Source organism: Equus quagga, chromosome 7, assembly GCF_021613505.1.
Source record: "Equus quagga isolate Etosha38 chromosome 7, UCLA_HA_Equagga_1.0, whole genome shotgun sequence".
In the NCBI taxonomy this organism is placed as follows: Eukaryota; Metazoa; Chordata; class Mammalia; order Perissodactyla; family Equidae; genus Equus; species Equus quagga.
The window spans coordinates 7,423,817-7,440,356 of NC_060273.1; the positions used below are offsets into that span (position 1 = coordinate 7,423,817).

Genomic DNA, 16,540 nt, shown 5'->3' on the forward strand with positions numbered 1-16,540 from the left:
AATCTAATTTAAAATCAAAGGGCTATGTAGAGGCAGCAAGGAAATTCAAAAAGAAATTCAGAAAGAGTCAGGCTGATCAAATTTGGCTTCCGATAAGGTATTATAACTATTTGTGGATTTGTAATTGCATCATTTAAACCGTCTTACGTGGAATCAGATTCAGCATTGCACTGGAGAAAGAATCCTACGCTTTTTTGGTGTGGTCTGTCTGGATAAAAGCGTGGCATCACCATAATCTTCCATGGCAGATTTCGCACAAAACACGGAGGGCTAAGGACCGACTCACTCAGTCTGCTGAAGCGCTCGACAGTGAACTGAAAGGTTGCCTCGGAGCGCCAACTCGTGTCTGCAAGAAAACACTGCGTCAGTCTCAGAGCCCGGGCACGGGGAAACAACACTGAAAGCACCAAAACACTTGGGATGAACGAGTCTACACAACCGCAACCTGACTGCTAAAGCCTAAGTCTTTGGCAAATTGAGAGTGTCGTTTCTAATTTATCAATAACCTAAAACAGCAAGATAACATACAGCTTCTGTGTGAACGAAATCCACAACTCAGAGGGCTAACACCACACACGGCCTTCCCTCCCAGATTGCAGAGCTCAGCAGGACAAGAACATCTGGCTGCTCTATCGGACTTTCCACGTGATCCTCAGTGAGTGGAGGGACTCAGGGGAAGCAATGAAATGGCTCGTGTGACACCTGTCCAAGGACAGGACCAGTGGAGGAGAAGAAAAAGGCTCGGACTTGGGTGAGGCGGGAGAAGGCGAGGGGCTGGAGCTTGCCGGCGCGCGGCCTTGGGAGGGAGCAGGCGACAGCCCCTCCCGCAGCAGCGCAGCGCTGGCGAGAGGCAGGACTGCTAAGAAGTTAGCCTAAAAATAAATGTCAACTTCATTAGTTCACGATTTTTGTGAAATACCAGCCTGGACTCCCTAAGGAGAATATTTTTTCAAAAAAGAAAGAAACTGGTATTCTCTTCAACCTGAACAGTATAAACCGTGAAAGGTACACAACAAGGCCGAGGCCAATTCGAGGAACTGCAGTTTCCTCCAAAAAAAGCCAAGTACTGATACAGTGCCTCCAGCAGACCCTCAGCTAGCAGTCACACTTCAGAATGCCACCTTCTACTGACGGTGACCATTTCCAAGCGACACGGCCGCCGAGGGCTTGGACAAAGCCAGCAGTGCCACATCGTGCTTCTCCAACTCCTTGCGTGAGGGGCAGTCCTCCCAAGGCCACCGTGCGCACCCCTTACTGGCCGGCACGTTCATACACGGCATCAAACAGCCGCAGCAGGTGGAACCGCTACAGGCGGCTCATACCGCTTTCTCGGCGCTCACTACCTATCTCGCTGCAGCCTGCGAACAGCTCACAGACCGGCAGGGGCCAAGGGCCACACTTGGAGGAGCCACAATTGGTCTATAGGACAGGAAGGGCCTGGAGGGTTTCTCTGGTTTAGAACCAGGTACTATTTTGACGCCCAGGCTCCTGAAGCACAAAGTGAGACTCGCGGGCTTGGGGAAGAGGAGCATGTCAAGAAAAACACGCTTCCCTCTTCCATCCGCCAGTCTCTAAGCCTCCCTAACAGCGCGAGTGCTCAGGACACAGCCTCCTCAGTGCCCAGAAACGGCTGACGCTCGTGACTAGCTGAGTTCGTTCTTAAGAAAACATGTCCATCAGTCCTCATGAGAGGGTAGTACTCTTTACCAAAGGAAAAAGCCGAAAGCCTACGTGACGGTTAGCGTTCTACCTCCTTTTCCACACTCTTCATCCCCAATTTTTTACTACACGCAGCCCATCTCAGGAGGTGACAGAGAGGGCCTCCGGAAGGAAGGGCAGCTGACGGGAGAGCCCCACCTGAGCGGGGTGTCAACAACTCGAGCCTCTTCAGGTGGCAGGGACAGCCCTAGCTGCTCTGAGGGACAGAAGTCCACCGAAAAGGCAAGAAACCTGCTCAGGAGAAGGACGTCTAGACTGGCTCAGGAAGAAAGTGGGCCACTTTTTCAGACAGACAGATCGTATCCGAGCAGCACGTAAATCCTGCAAGGGCAGGCAGGCCCAGATGTGAATTCTCACCTTCCAGAGGAGGAAACTGAGGCTCGCTGAGGTGAAGTGGCTTTATCTCATCCGCAGTGTTTCACAAAGTGACCACAGGGGGTTGCAACGCCCAAGATTCTGTGGACACTGAGCACAGGGACCCCGCCTCTGCTCTATAAAATGCCCTTCCAGAGCTGAACTTAATGCTCCACCTTCACAGACCCCACAAAACCAGCCTGCTTTACGGGGACCCCAGAACTGAAAACTAGGAATGAAAATCGCTGCAGGACACACACTCCTGGGACCTCAAGAGTTCAACGTCACAAGGGCTCATCTCTGTGCTAACGCATCTATTTTCTTTTCAGATACAATTTAGCTCTTTGTAGAATTAGATTTTTAAACAGACAAAAATTGATATAATTATTATAAATGCTTTTTTGTACTTCCACCCCACATTTGAGTCAAATTTCTGAATTAATCTTTAAAAATCAGGTAGGATGCAACAACCAGCTTGGCGTGGCACCAAGTCTGCGGGGCGGCAGGCCCTTCGGCACCCCATGCCCGGGCACCACCCTGCTCCCGGGGCTCAGCTCACACTCGAATTACAAGCAAGATGCGAGACTCTGCCCCACGTTTAAGGCACGTTCTGAGAACAGATGTATCTTCTGAAATATGCTAATCAGGAAGCTTAACACGAGATTTCATGTGAATGAAAATGGCACCCTACGGTTCTAAACCTCATACTAATTGAACAATCGAAAAATTCTATTAAATACCAAAAGGTCAACACAGAAGGGTCTACAAAAAAGAGGAGCAGACTTGAAACCCATCTTGGGCAGACATGGCTGCCCTAACTACCCTCCTATGAGGAATCACTGACAGCTATAAATGTCTTTGCCCAAGAAAACAGGTGAAAGGTACCCAGGAACCTACCTACCATTTTTGCAACTTCCTCCGTGTCTCAAGTTACTTCAAAAGTAGAAAACTTTTTTAAAGGGGTACACTTGGGATTATGAAGGACAGTCCATATCCTGCAGAACTGCTTATTTCATCCCAACAGAGTGTGAGCTGCCCGGCTGGGGCAGAGCACCGATTTCACCACTCCTGCATCTTCCTACTGTGAACACCACGACGACGAGCTGTGCTGACGGCAGGCCTCACAGCCTCGGTCAGGAAACTGGACCACCCACTACCTTCCGATCCGGGCCCCGGAGGGCAGGGTCAGCTCTCACACAGCCCAAAGCTACCCGCGTGCCCGTTCCTACACCAATCTCCTCTTCCTGGGGAAAGGCTAACGGACCGGCCTGGGGTTCAGTTGTATGAAAAAGTACAGGAAGATTTAATACTTTGGGTGTTTCAACCAGAAAGGTTGGCCAGTAGTTTTCCCAAATGGCGCATCTGCAGTAATCTTATCAAACCCCAATTATTCGCTCTAAAACGAGTCTTCGCAAGTCCTAGTTAATCCCCAGGAATTACGTTTGTTTTGTGGGTACCAAAAACCTACATCTGGATCCATCTAGGTCTGCAGAGGCTGCATTTCCTCGAAAAACGTCTCCTGGTCATCGAAGGAAACACTGAGTCAGAAACTAAACTCAAGTAAGTAGGTACAACTAGAAGGCGATCCTGAGACTTGCCCAAAACTCTAAGTTAACAGGATTTTTAAATGCTCTCTACCTCAACTAAACATTTTTCCAGCCTGTGTTGTCAGCTCCTCAACTTTCGCATGAGAAACTTCCCTTACTAAGAAGGCCTCTGCACGGTCCAGGCACTGAGAATTCCAATCCAGTGTTTCCAGACTGTGCGCTCAACTTTAAGATGCGAAAAGGAGATTCAGGAAAAAGGCGTTCTATAGTTCAGAGTCTTGGGGAATCATTAAGAAGTCTTTTGGAGAAAGCTGTTAGGATACTGACAGCTTGGGAAGTACTGCAAATAAGAAACTCGGGTAACCTGGCAGTCCTCGGATTTCCTAGGTTTCTGAACACGTCTCACAACACACTTACGTCCTGCAGGAGTGCCTCAAAATACCCAGCCCGGCCGGGAGGATGCTGCCGTAAACGAGCCTTCTCCTCCCAGACCAGGGCCACCTCCTTCCCACCCCTCTGCCACCAAAGCGATGGGATCTTTCACTCTATCACCCCTGGGCCCTTCGAAGGCACCTAAATTCCAAACCAGGAGGCAAGGCTGCCACAGCCCACTCTCCTTTCTCCTGTAATACGCCTTCCTGTTTGGTAATTCACAACAGGGGCATTTGCACTCTTAGGTTCTATGGGTCAGCACCACTATTTACTGCTAATAACTTAGTAAAATTTGCCTCAAGAGGAAAGGGATTTTATTTATGTACATTACGATCTCAAAACAGTGGTTCTCAAATGAGGCACCTGGGCCCCCCGGAGACATCTGGCACTGTCTACATTTTTGGTTGTCACAACTAGGGGTCATATGGGTGGGATGCCACTGGCATTATAGAATGCACAGGACAGCCCCCTACTCCAAAGACTGATCCACCCAAACAGGCAACGGTGCCGAGGCCGAGAAACCTGCCCCTTCATCTACATTCGTGCCTCCTCCCAAGCCCTCCCGGATGAAAACACGTGCAGAAATGTGAGTCTGAAACCGCTCTGTGGAGACCAGACTGGAGTGTGAGTGACGGGCGGGCCAGCCACTGCCCCACACGTTCTAGAATCGATCCCTAACGCACCCCTGGCACACGAGACCTGGCCATGCCTTCCCAACTGTGCTCTCTGAACCACTTCCGGCATCTCCGGTGTCTGAAATAAAACCAAGAGCCCAGCCACCACAGAGACCACACCCACACCGCTGCCCTCGTCTACAGTGGAAAGCGCACTCCACGGGACAAAGCAGCGGGTTTAGACCACGCCTCGTTACCTTCCTCAGATATTGCCTCAGCCAGCTGCCAGGGGTAAACCGCACTGTGAGAGAACTCTCAACTACGGCTGCAGTTTCTCATGGAGGCTGAACTTTTGGCAGGAGGTCTGAACAGGAGTCCTTCTGGTGGTGCAGCCCGTGACTGATGGTTTCTTTCAACTGCCCCGTTACACCCCTGGGAAGGACACAACCCTCATGAGGATTGATGGACATGCTTTTGACAGAACATGGTTTCATATTACACTGCAAGATTCCAGGGGCTGCCTAAAGTGATTACTGGCTGCTACCTTCTCACGATCTTGACCTTGCAAATGTACAGGTCACATAGACTGACAAATTATAAAGAAGAAATAGCCTCAAAAGACAGTGATTTCCTAGGCACAAAATGTCCACGCTTGTACATATGCATACGCTTTCTGCATGGAAGATACAGCCCAAAAGTTAGCGTGGGAGAGTGAAGGCCAATTCTGATTTCACCCCTAACGGGAACAGGGAGGGACTATGAGCTACAGACAACTGACGCACACACTACAGTAAGAATGCCAAGGAAAGCCAAGTTCCAATGTCTAGAAGTATCTTGCTGCAAACAAAAAGAAAAGGATTGTAAGATATACTTGTCCTGAATACTAGCTGTGGCTGGAAAACTGTAGGCCTGAGTAAATACCCATCTAATACAAACTTCTGTATTTAAGCCTTCTTGCCTAGGCTGGGTAGAATCAACTTACCTTGAAATTGGTAGGCAATCTTGAAACTCAAAACCAAAACAGGCTCCTAAATTTTCCTCAGATACAATCTCTTAAAAACTAGCTACTCCTAAGCAACTGAGAAGTACTCAAGGAAGAAATACGCATCGCCTCTGTCTGTGCCTCTGACCGTGCTCTGCCAATGCGAGGAAGCAAGCGCATGCACTTACCATCCTCCATGTCTTCCTCGGTGGTGTTGTGTCCATCACTCATGGCCACATTCCCGTTGATAACAGGGTTCTGAGTAATTCTTGGTGGGTCATCTGTATCTCCAGCTTTAAAGAAAACAAAGAAATTCCACGGTTTTTACCTTCATGGCTTGGATTAAATAAAAACATATTTGTACTTTTGACAATTTTCAGTCACTAATAAGTTCCAACTGTGCCATAACAAACGCATTCTAGCCCAAAAGGTGTTCACTAAATATGAGCTTTTGTTGCTTTCAAAACGCTAAATGGGATTTGAACACACACCATACCACAAAATAATCTGCTCCATTTGCAATGACATCTATTTTGAAATAAGCTTCCTATTCACTAAAGCTCAATCCTAGAGAAAATACTGAGAGTTTCCCTAATACACACAAAACGGTATACATTAGAACTTCCTACCACGGGTACTTAAAACATCAAACTGTCATTCTCAAAGTGTCTCTGGTCAATCACTATATAATTAAAGTACAAACCCATGCAAAAACCAGGACTGGAGTTTTGGGGACAAAGGGAACGAGGAAAGGAGGTCCCTGGGAGGATGGGCACATATAAAGAAGATGGAAAGGATTGAGAAACTCATAAAATGGTTTTGCCATTCTAAATGCCTGTTGAAATCTGGCTTGAAAAATATTTACATATAATCAGAAGCGTGGCTTCAAAACTTTTAAGCACGATGGCAAACACAGGGTGTAAACTCCAACTGTCGCATTCTCATCACTATTTTCATTCATTAATTTCAAAACAATCCCTTTACTGACATAGGTCCACGATTTAAAAGGAAAAACCATGGCAAGACTTAGGATTTAAACAGCCTCTACTGGCCAAAAGGACCATGCCTCACATTTAAATCCTCTCGTTCCACACGTCAGGACAGCACACTGCATCTCATTAACGTCGGCCCCCATGTGCTGCCCGTCCAGTCAGCTTTCCCTGGTACGTCACACACTCCAACAGAAACTAAGAGTCTCAGCTACAAAGAGGACAAGAGGTTTCTGAAATGGCTACATAGGTGTGTCCTTGGTCTCCAGCATTTGAGCCTTTCCACCATCCAGACGAGCAGTCGGTCTGATTCAGCACCACGGAGAGCACCCTCTGCCCCCTCCAGACTCTCTCCAAACCCCCGATCCATCAGGTTACACCTCTCAAACAATTTCTGAATCTAAACTGTACTTTTTCCCATCTTAATGACCTCAAAATACACCTTATAAATCCTCGGAAGCCCAAGAAAATAGGTATTACGACCCAATCTTAGACCACTTCCAAGCTTGATACCCTTGTTTTATTAAATATCAACATACACACTCAATTAACAATTGTGTTAAAAGATATTTTTTAAAACAAACATACATACATTTTTAAACTGATCCCTCAACCACCACCCCCTGAGAGAAAAACTAGTGGCGGGGGGGGGGGGGGGGGGAGTGGCAAAAGAAGAAATTCCTTTTGCTGATGCTTAACTGGCTCAAACTCTAAACTCGAAAACACACGTGCTTAAAAAGCAAGATGAGGGCCAGTCCCAGGGCCGAGTGGCTGGACTTCCACATGCTCTGCTTCAGTGGCCCGGAGTTCACAGGTTCGGACCCCAGGTGTGGACCTGCTCCACTCAGCCATGCTGTGGAGGCATCGCAAGCACACACAAAGTAGAGGAAGACTAGCACAGATGTTAGCTCAGGGCTAATCTTCCTCAAGCAAAAAAAGAGGAGGATTGGCAAGAGGTGTCAGCTCAGAGCAAAGCTTCTTCAAACACAGACAAAAAAAGCAAAATAAAAAATTGGGTACTTTGACTGAAATGTGCTTTCATGCACATCTATCCTCCTAAATTAACTACATCAAACCGTCATAAAAATATTTTATGAGGAAAAACTCCTACGAAGGCCTACAAAATAATTGGCACATTCCACCAATGGAACATTACACAGTAATTTTTCTTGAAAAGGTTTCTCAATATACCTATAGGGAAAGTTCTCTAAGTTAAGTTAAAAAAAATTAAGACACCAAGGAACGAAGATCATCACATGTAACCTTTGTTATAAAAGAGAGCGTATATGGTGGAATAGGAACATATGAATTCTTATTTCCCTTTACATGAATAAGCCAACAGGGCAGACTACATCAGAAACTATTCAGAGGTTCTACAGAAGCGGTGGCAGGGTGATTCTTTGCTGTATACACGCACATACTCACATCACAGGAGTGTTCTGTAAATCTTAATTTCCTTGATGTAGGCCTGGTACTTTAATTTAGCTGCTCGGTTCAAATCTGTACTACAATTGCTTTAAAATATGGTTTATACTGCACAAATGCAAAAATGACATAATTCTCTGTACACAAAACAAAGCATTGCTCTTAAAACTAGGATGATATGTCAGTGTAAGCAGTCTAAACTGTGGCAAGTCAGAGAATTCTACAACTGACCCTTGATTCTGAAGATGCTGAGATCCAGGTGAATTCAGATTGTAGGTGAAAGGAGGTTTTTTTGGGAGGAAGAGCTAACATCTGCTGCCAATCCTCCTCTTTTTTGCTGAGGAAGACTGGCCCTGAGCTCACATCCGTGCCCATCTTCCTCTACTTGATACGCGGGATGCCTACCACAGCATGGCTTGCCAAGCGGTGCCATGTTGCACCCGGGATCCGAACCGGTGAACCCTGGGCCGCCAAGAAGTGGAACGTGTGCACTTAACCGCTGCGCCAGCGGGCGGCCCCAAGAAGGTGTCTTTAAGGGCTTGTTTTGGTGACTTGAGATGGGAGCACTTTTTCACCAGAAGTTAAGGTAATAATAAAAATCAAGATCGATTCAAGAGATGTAGGGATCATCACCCACAACACCTGACTCTCTGAGCGTGTGTGTGGCGGGGGGTGGGGGGGTGCGACTGAATAAACTACACCACAGTGTGTCGGCACTGGGATTAGCTGCAGTGTGGTGACTGAAGAAAGCCTAATATCTTCTAAAACGAGGGATCCCGCTCTAGTGGAAGACAGGGTCTCTCTGCAGTCGCCCCAAAAAGGCAAAGAGGCAGAGCTGCACAGGTGGACTGGGTTCTCTGGAGCAAGAGCCCCCTTCAACACACTCCTGCTGGGCGGACCCATTTGCTCTTCTCCACCCTTCATGAGCACGCAGATGGTGGTCAAGACCAGTGGCTGTGAAATGGCAAAAAGTCGCTGGGTGGTCCACCACGTACATGAAGAAGCTGGCCAATGACAGGCCTCACGAAGCTCCCAGCCAACTGCCATGGAACCTTTGTAGGAAAAGCTGGCAACTCAAGCCTAGCTCCCGAGGGACTGAATATCCAGTTTTAAAAAGCTCCTCAGAAATGAGTTAGTTCAACAAGAGGATTAAAAATTTAATTAAGACATGGTAAATCCCCGGACCAGAATTAAATGATGAAAGCACCTGATATCCACAAAAAGTCTGTACCAGACTTCCAGAACTATCCTAAGTGATGAAGACTTCACCGTCGGAGGAGGTGCAAGGCTGGCACGCACGTGTACTATCACTTCATGTAAAGTCCCCCCGCTCCTGGATTCACGTCCCGCCTAGCTGGAATTTCCTCAGACGTGTCAACTCTTATTCAGCCAAAGATGAACGACAACACTTATTTTCTGACACACAACGATCTCAAATGGTAAGACTGGGGATACGTTTGACAAACACCAACGACAACATGGAATGCCTCAAAAAGTCCTCGATATGCCAAATGTTTGTGGGGGAAAAAGTAATTATCCAAAACAGACACGTGACACCCCAAAATGCAGCAGCAGGTCGTTTCCATTACTGTGACAGGCAACCTTTGACAACAAGCCTTGTGGAAGTATCAGAGGCATCATTTTAACACATATAAAAAGGCACAAAATACCTTTTTAAAGAGTGAGTTTAGAAACACACAGAAGGCTCCCTGGCTACCTGTGAAGCCTTTATTTCCAGCTCTCACCAAGGATGCCCATGTTTATACTCAGCTTTCTCTCCCACTGATTTCCATCTATGATGTCATAACACAGAGGACTGCTTACCCCAAGAACACCTGCCAGTTGCTATGGAAATGACAGAGCCCTAACGCCTGCATCTCACTCCTGGATGAGGTGACAGATGAACAGGATTCCAATTTGATGGCTTTGGTATTTTCCGTCACTTCACAAAGATTTCTTGAACCTCTCCCCAAAGGGCCAGGGTGTGGGATCAAACACCACAGTGAAACCTCACAGACTCCCAACTCAGAGTCCACACACTGCTCACCAGGTGGTGCCTGGGCCACAAAGATCCAGCCGCACCTCCAGCTCACTCTCCACTCAGCCCCCAGGTTCCCTCCTTGAGTTTTCCAACTAGTTACACGACCCAGTGAGCAAAACCAGGGCTCGGTTAAAGGGCAGAAGGCATGGAGCACCACACGGAGCGACCGGGCCAAGGCTTAGGCCTCAGACTGGTCAGGCAGAGCCCCACAGCACACCATGATCCCAACTCGACCAGTTCACCTTCAACTCAAAGGCAAAACCCCCCAGGCTTCTGCTTGGTCCTCCTCCTCCTCCTCTCCTCTCTCCTGGCACTGAACCCATTTTAAAGAATATTACATGAAGCAGAGGTTATCAAGGTAAATCAAGACACTGGTATCTTTCTGCATATTCTTTTTTTTTTTTTTTTAAAAATTGGCCCCCGAGTTAAAAACTTTTACCAATTTTTTTTTTTTTTTTTCTGTTTTATCTCCCCCAAACCCCCAGTACATAGTTGTATATTTAAGTTGTGGGTACTTGAGTTGTGGCATGTGGGACGCCGCCTCAACGTGGCCTGACGAGTGGTGTCATGTCCGCGCCCACGATCCAACCCAGCAAAACCCTGGGCCGCCGAAGCGGAGCGTGCAAACTTCACCTCTCGGCCACAGGGCCGGCCCCTGCATGTTCATTTCTTAATTGGCAATCCCAAATATATTTCAGAAGGACAGTTTAGAAAAGTCAGTACTGGTTCTGGAAATCCATCAGCCTTAAGGACCCCAATCTGAAGTCCTGAGTCACCTTCTGGTCCCAGCCTGTGGTTCCCCGCCATGTCCGCATGGCTCTGCGGCAGAATGTGCTGGGGCTGGAGAGGGGTTCTTCCGGAAGCCCACCTCAGAGTGACTGCATAGAATCTCCAGGAGCGCCATCCCAGAATTCTTTTTTTTTTAAAGCTCCCCACAAAATTAGGACCAGAAACATTCCACCCACCTCATGGATTTCAAGAATCACCTTCAAAAGGCAAAGTGGTCCAGAAACAGAAAAACGATGTTAATGGGGGAAAAAAATAAAGTAGTCATCTAGAGTTTGGTCCCTGGCTCCTCAGTTGTTGGTATCTGCACCTGACACTGGGGAAACCGGGCAAAAGGCACATGGGAGCACGCGGCACTCACTGCCATTTTCCTGCACACCTAAAATCGATCCCAAATGCAAAGTTCATTCAAAAAAGACAACGTGGAAAACCCTCAAGCCTAAGAAGGAAGGGATATAACTAACACTAAACTTACGAAAACTTTCAACACGAAGCATCCACAGAAGTAGGCCTGCAATTCTCAGGTCATGACAGGCAGCAAGAGAATGCAGCTTGAGAGCTGAGCTGGGAGCAGCTCCCCGGGGCAGGAGCAGCAGAGAAACATCCCGGGCACGAGGAGGACCCACAGAGTGCTGCAGTATCTCATGAACTGGAACTCCGTCTCCCGGCCCTGGCTCCATGCAAACACCCTACACAAACCCCCTCGGGTGACGGCCGCAGCCCCAGGGGAGGGAGGGTCTCCTTGCCTACAGACGGACCCGAAGGCTTAGAGCGGTTCCGCCACCAGAGCAGGGTCACAGCTGGACAGTGTGGGGCATGGCCACAGGAGGGCCCAGGGCTGTCAGGCCACGGAGCAGCTGCTCTCTCCACCTCTTCTACTTTGCCTCCGTAAGACAGCTACCCGCCCATCCGGCCCTTTCCTCAGGGAGGAACACTCAGTCCTGAGGTAAAGGACAAGGGGACGGGGCTCCCCACTGAATCCGGAGGCTCTGGTCGGGAAGAAACTAAGAGAAAAGTCCCAAGTAAAAAGGCACAACGGTGTGAGAAGGCTGAAAGTCCCTAACTGGAAACAATCTTCTTCAATGCCTACCCTCAACACAACCTGTACCCCGGCATGATTCCTACCAGATCGCCCCAACTCCACTTTTTTATTAAACTCATCGTGTGACAACTGCACACTGACAATTATTACAGAAATAACAGAGATCGCTTTCCTTACCCGATCGGCCCCACCAGCATCATCTTGCAAACTCCTAGTACAAGACCACAGCCAGGGCTCTGACGCTGCTACAGCACACTCGTACTGCGCCGTCTACTCACACTGGCTTGACGCTGTGAGCGGTCTGTGTGCCCACCACAGCAGAGATAGGGGCAGTTCTGACCCAAGGCCCTGGGGCTGCCCTTTTCAGGCCACACCCACCTCCTCCCTTGTGCATTCGCCCTCCCAAAACCCCTGGCAACAACTCATCCTCTCCAAAGGGCCTTTCAAGACTGTTATGCAAATGCACACAGGGGAGGGATGCAGCCTTCTGAAGTGCCTTGACCACAGCGTGATTCCCTTGAGACTCAGTCAACAACTGGGTTCTTCACGTTGCTGGGGAGGTTCCACGGTAGGGACACCTTCCATCGACCATTCATCTGCTAACACTGGACTATTTCCCGTTTCGGGATATCATGAAAAAAGGTGCTAGAAACATTTCTGTGCAGGTACTGGCTTCACACTTACTTCCACGTTTGTATTTTAAAGAATTAAATGCTCACAGTAACAAAGGGCTGCAGAGGTGAACAGGGGAAATGATGACCTTCCCCACTTGGAGCCTAATGTGAAGGAAGCCACTGATGGCTGTGTCATCTTCCAGGCTTTCTCAGTGTTTGTATATATACACACAGGCACAATGTGCACACACTTTTTCTCATCAACAAGAAATGATACACTCTTCACCTTACCTGGGTAAATCACAGCTATCCCAACTCAGCATGCATATACACATGCACAAATATGTACGTGGATTTAATTCTGCAGGGCACCTGAACAGGAAGTCATGATTTACTCAAACATTCCCCTACAGACGGCCATTTCCAGCTCTTTTGCTGTTTTTTGCCACTTGAATGATGCTACAGCAAATAACTGGACTATGATTTTTGTCCTGCTGCACATTTTATAACCAGGTCATCTTTCTTAAAAATCTGCCACCACCCCCTGCTCCCCCCGACCCAAGGACTTAGCCATTCTCTTCCCACTGGCAATTGTCAACGATGCATCCAAGAACCAGAAGACACCACCAATGGCTCTGGACAGCTAGATCACGTGACCCACCTCCTGCACAAAATCCACAGTCCGTTCAGGAGAACTCTTCCAGATCGTACGCAGAGCCCTGTTACTTTTATTTGGGAGAATTCAAATACAACTGATTTCCAGAGGTTCTGGTCCACAACAAATCCTCAATGACCGAACCCGGCTCTAAGCTCACCGAGAGGAGCAAACGCAGCTGCCGAGCCAACAGTGAGAGACAGAAGGTGTACTCGGCACGACTGAGAAGCGGAGTGCAACAATCGGGGCTGGTTATGAAGGGAGGGGTCCAGAAGCCAGGGCTGCAGTGACCTCTGGGACCGAGTGACCCAGGGTGGAGGCGGGGCAGTTATGTCCCGGCCCCTGCATCGGGGAGCAGGTGGGGAACTCTGCAGGCATCCACAGAATCAGGGCCCCGCAGGCTGCGAGCTGCCTCACTCCCTAAGAAACCACGCCTCCTGAGAGCTGGGAATCGACTTCTGGACTCTCCCAGAAAACACAGGACTCTGGGAAAACTCCAGTCTCCTTTAGGGCTCTCTTCCAAGGCAGAGCTGGGCTGCAGATGGGACGGTGGGACATACCCAGTGCTGCGCAGAGCCTGGAGGTAACCAAGGGGAGAAGTTCCTCAAGGGGCATAAGACGGTGAGGAATCTCAAGTCTCAATCACCTCTGCTCACCCCAGGCCCACAGGTGGCCTCTTCTCCCTTCCAGGGCTCAGTGGCTCCAAACTTTACCACCCTCAAGGCCACTGGGCGGAAAGGAGGTGCTGACGAGGCACCGTGGCCCGTCGGCCAACAAGCTTGCCCTCCCAGTCAAAAGACCACACTAAACGGCCAATGCCTTCCAGCCCCCACGCCCTGGGCCTGACTGGAAAGGGAACCCTCTCAGAAGCAGCCAATTTCTGAACGTGGGCCTAAGTGGAAAATGTCAACTGTGCTTCAAAAAGATCATTTCTAATCCATTATCATCACATTCCCCAGGATTTCACACATCCCCCTAAAAGGAGGCATGCCCTATTTGCCTGCAATTAGGGTACCAACTCTAGTAACAAAGACAACATTCTGATTATCTCTTTCCCAACACACATCTTCTCCAGGCGGGAATAACCTGGGAGGTGTAAAAGGCACGCACTTGCGGCCACAGCTGGGCAGGGCCCAGGGGAGCCCACGCCTCCAGTGACTTCTCTCAGAAGTTAGTCGACCTACTTATCAAGCGTCTGGTCTGTGCCAAGAGCTGGGCTTGGCCCTGAGGTTCGCGAGGGAACAGCCAGATAAGCACCCTGGTCTCCAGGCGCTACTTGCTGTGGGAGGAGACAAGAGGGAATAATTTCAGTAGAGGGGACATCGTGCTGTGACAGAGCCAGAGGGCCTGGACACACACCACTAGCCATGAAGGAAGAGGCGACATCTGGGCCGAGCCCACACGATGAAAACCAGCCGGGCAGAGATCCTGGAGAAGCACCTTCTAGACAGAGTGAACAGCAACAAGGGCGGTGGGCAAGGGAGAAGGCGGGCAGGGCCTGGAAGCCATGATAAGGACTCTGAATGGCATCCCCCCCAAGTGTTCCCGCCGGCACATGCCCGACCAAATGAAGAGGAAGCCACCCAAGCTCGAAAGCTCCGTGACAGTGAAAGAACAGTGTTCCCGTCTCTGAGCTGACACGTCCCAACGTTCAGACCTTGGCTGCCACCGCCAGCTCCATCTGGTCAAGTGTGTCCTGATCATCAGATAGGTGAGAGGTCCCTCTGCAGAAGCCCCCGTGCTGCCCTGTGGAGGACGTGGGGGAGGCGCAGTTCAGTGGGCTCTTGCCCCCGGGCCAGCCTGCCAAGGACGGCAGCACAGCTTCCAGTGACTATCAACTCCTCTGTTCACGTTACATGAGGCTGACTGGGAGCCCGCTTCCAGGGGGCAGTCCTGTCCTACGAAACCGGGACTTCTCTGGTCCTCTGCCCTTGGTGGGCCACCGCAGGGCCTGAAGTCAGAGCCCGCCAGCTCCTAAGTGGTGGAGCCTGAAGGTTCAAAGTAGAGCCACCATACTGAAAGCTGACAGCTCTGCAGTCTGAAATAATCCTGATTTAAATCAGTCACAGGAAAATAAGGCCCCAAAGAAGGCCAGAGATCAACCGGTGTTCCTTAAATAAAATGATTTGTGTGGGCCTTTCAGTTTGGCCTGATTATGTAAAAATCACCTGTTCCCTGGAGGATTGTCCTGTCCCACCAGCCCTGACTGCTGACGGGCGTGAACGCAGCGGGGTGCGGAGGGGCCTGCACCCCTGCACAATGGAAAGGCTCGTAATCACGTCTGTGCTGCTTTCTTACACACAGTCCTGTTCCAGAGAAAGAGAACAGCATCACCTGCTACACTGTGTAGCAGGGCCCACCTGTGGGAATGAAAGGAAGCCCCGGCATGCCCAGCAGAGACAGAGCTCCATGGAAGCTGCAGGAGGAGGGCAGAAAGTATCTGCAATGAGCAACAGCCAAAGGCTAACATCCAGAATACAGGGGCCAGCTCCATGGCTGAGTGGTTAAGTTCTTGCACTCCACTACAGCGGCCCAGGGTTCAAGTCCTGGGCGCGGACATGGCACCACTTATCAGGCCACGTTGAGGCAGCGTCCCACATCCCACAACTAGAAGAACCTGCAACTAAGATATACAACTATGTACGGGGCGGGAGGGGGGAGTTTGGGGAGATAAAGCAGAAAAAAAAGATTGGCAACAGTTGTTAGCCCAGGTGCCAATCTTTAAAAAAAAAAAAAATCCAGAATACAGAGTTCCTAAAAATCAAGAAAAAGCAACCCAACTACAAAGGAGAAATCCTAAGAAATACAAATGACTAACGAATATGCTCCACTCCCCTAATTAACATGATACTATTTCTCACCTCTCAGATTAACAGTGAAAAACACACCCATTGATACTGAGGGTCTTGCAAAGCGAGTGGGGTCAGATGGCTGGCCAGAGCCAGATTATTCTCCCCAAAGGCAGTACTCAAACCAAAAAGTCAAATATCCTTCCACTCGACATGCCATTTCCAGGAATCCATTCCAAAGAAACCTAGCATATGTGCCCAAGGATACACACAAGCATATTTCTTACACTGAAGCATCATTTTTTGCAGAGAAAAATTAACAAGAAAAATGTCCTTTAATACCAGGGGCCCCTGTATGGTTCCATTTATGTGAAGTGTCCAGAACAGGCAAATCTACAGACAGACCAGTGCAGGTCAGTGGTCACCTGGAGCCGGGGAGGCCTAGGGGTAACGGCTGAGGAGTGCAGGTGTGTCTGTGTGGCGAGATAATCTTCCAAAATTGACTGTGGTGGTGGTTGCACAACTTTGTGAATACACTAAAAGCCACTGAG

The 16,540-nt window shown here is 49.2% G+C and overlaps 1 protein-coding gene across 3 annotated transcripts in view; it reads right to left on the reverse strand.

The window, feature by feature from the left end:
- Positions 1-16,540, reverse strand: part of USP7 (ubiquitin specific peptidase 7) — a 61,139-nt gene that overhangs the window by 26,202 nt on the left and 18,397 nt on the right. The window contains exons 1-3 of one of the 3 annotated variants that reach the window (XM_046665979.1): positions 12,510-12,517; positions 5,837-5,941; positions 148-346 (exon numbers count right to left, since the gene is read on the reverse strand). In XM_046665979.1, coding sequence (XP_046521935.1) covers positions 148-346; positions 5,837-5,941; positions 12,510-12,516 — 311 coding nt within the window. In that variant the 5' untranslated portion in view covers position 12,517. Of the gene's footprint in view, positions 1-147; positions 347-4,923; positions 5,099-5,836; positions 5,942-12,509; positions 12,518-16,540 lie in introns of those variants that run through there. The other 2 variants (XM_046665980.1, XM_046665978.1) reach the window with 2 other exon arrangements.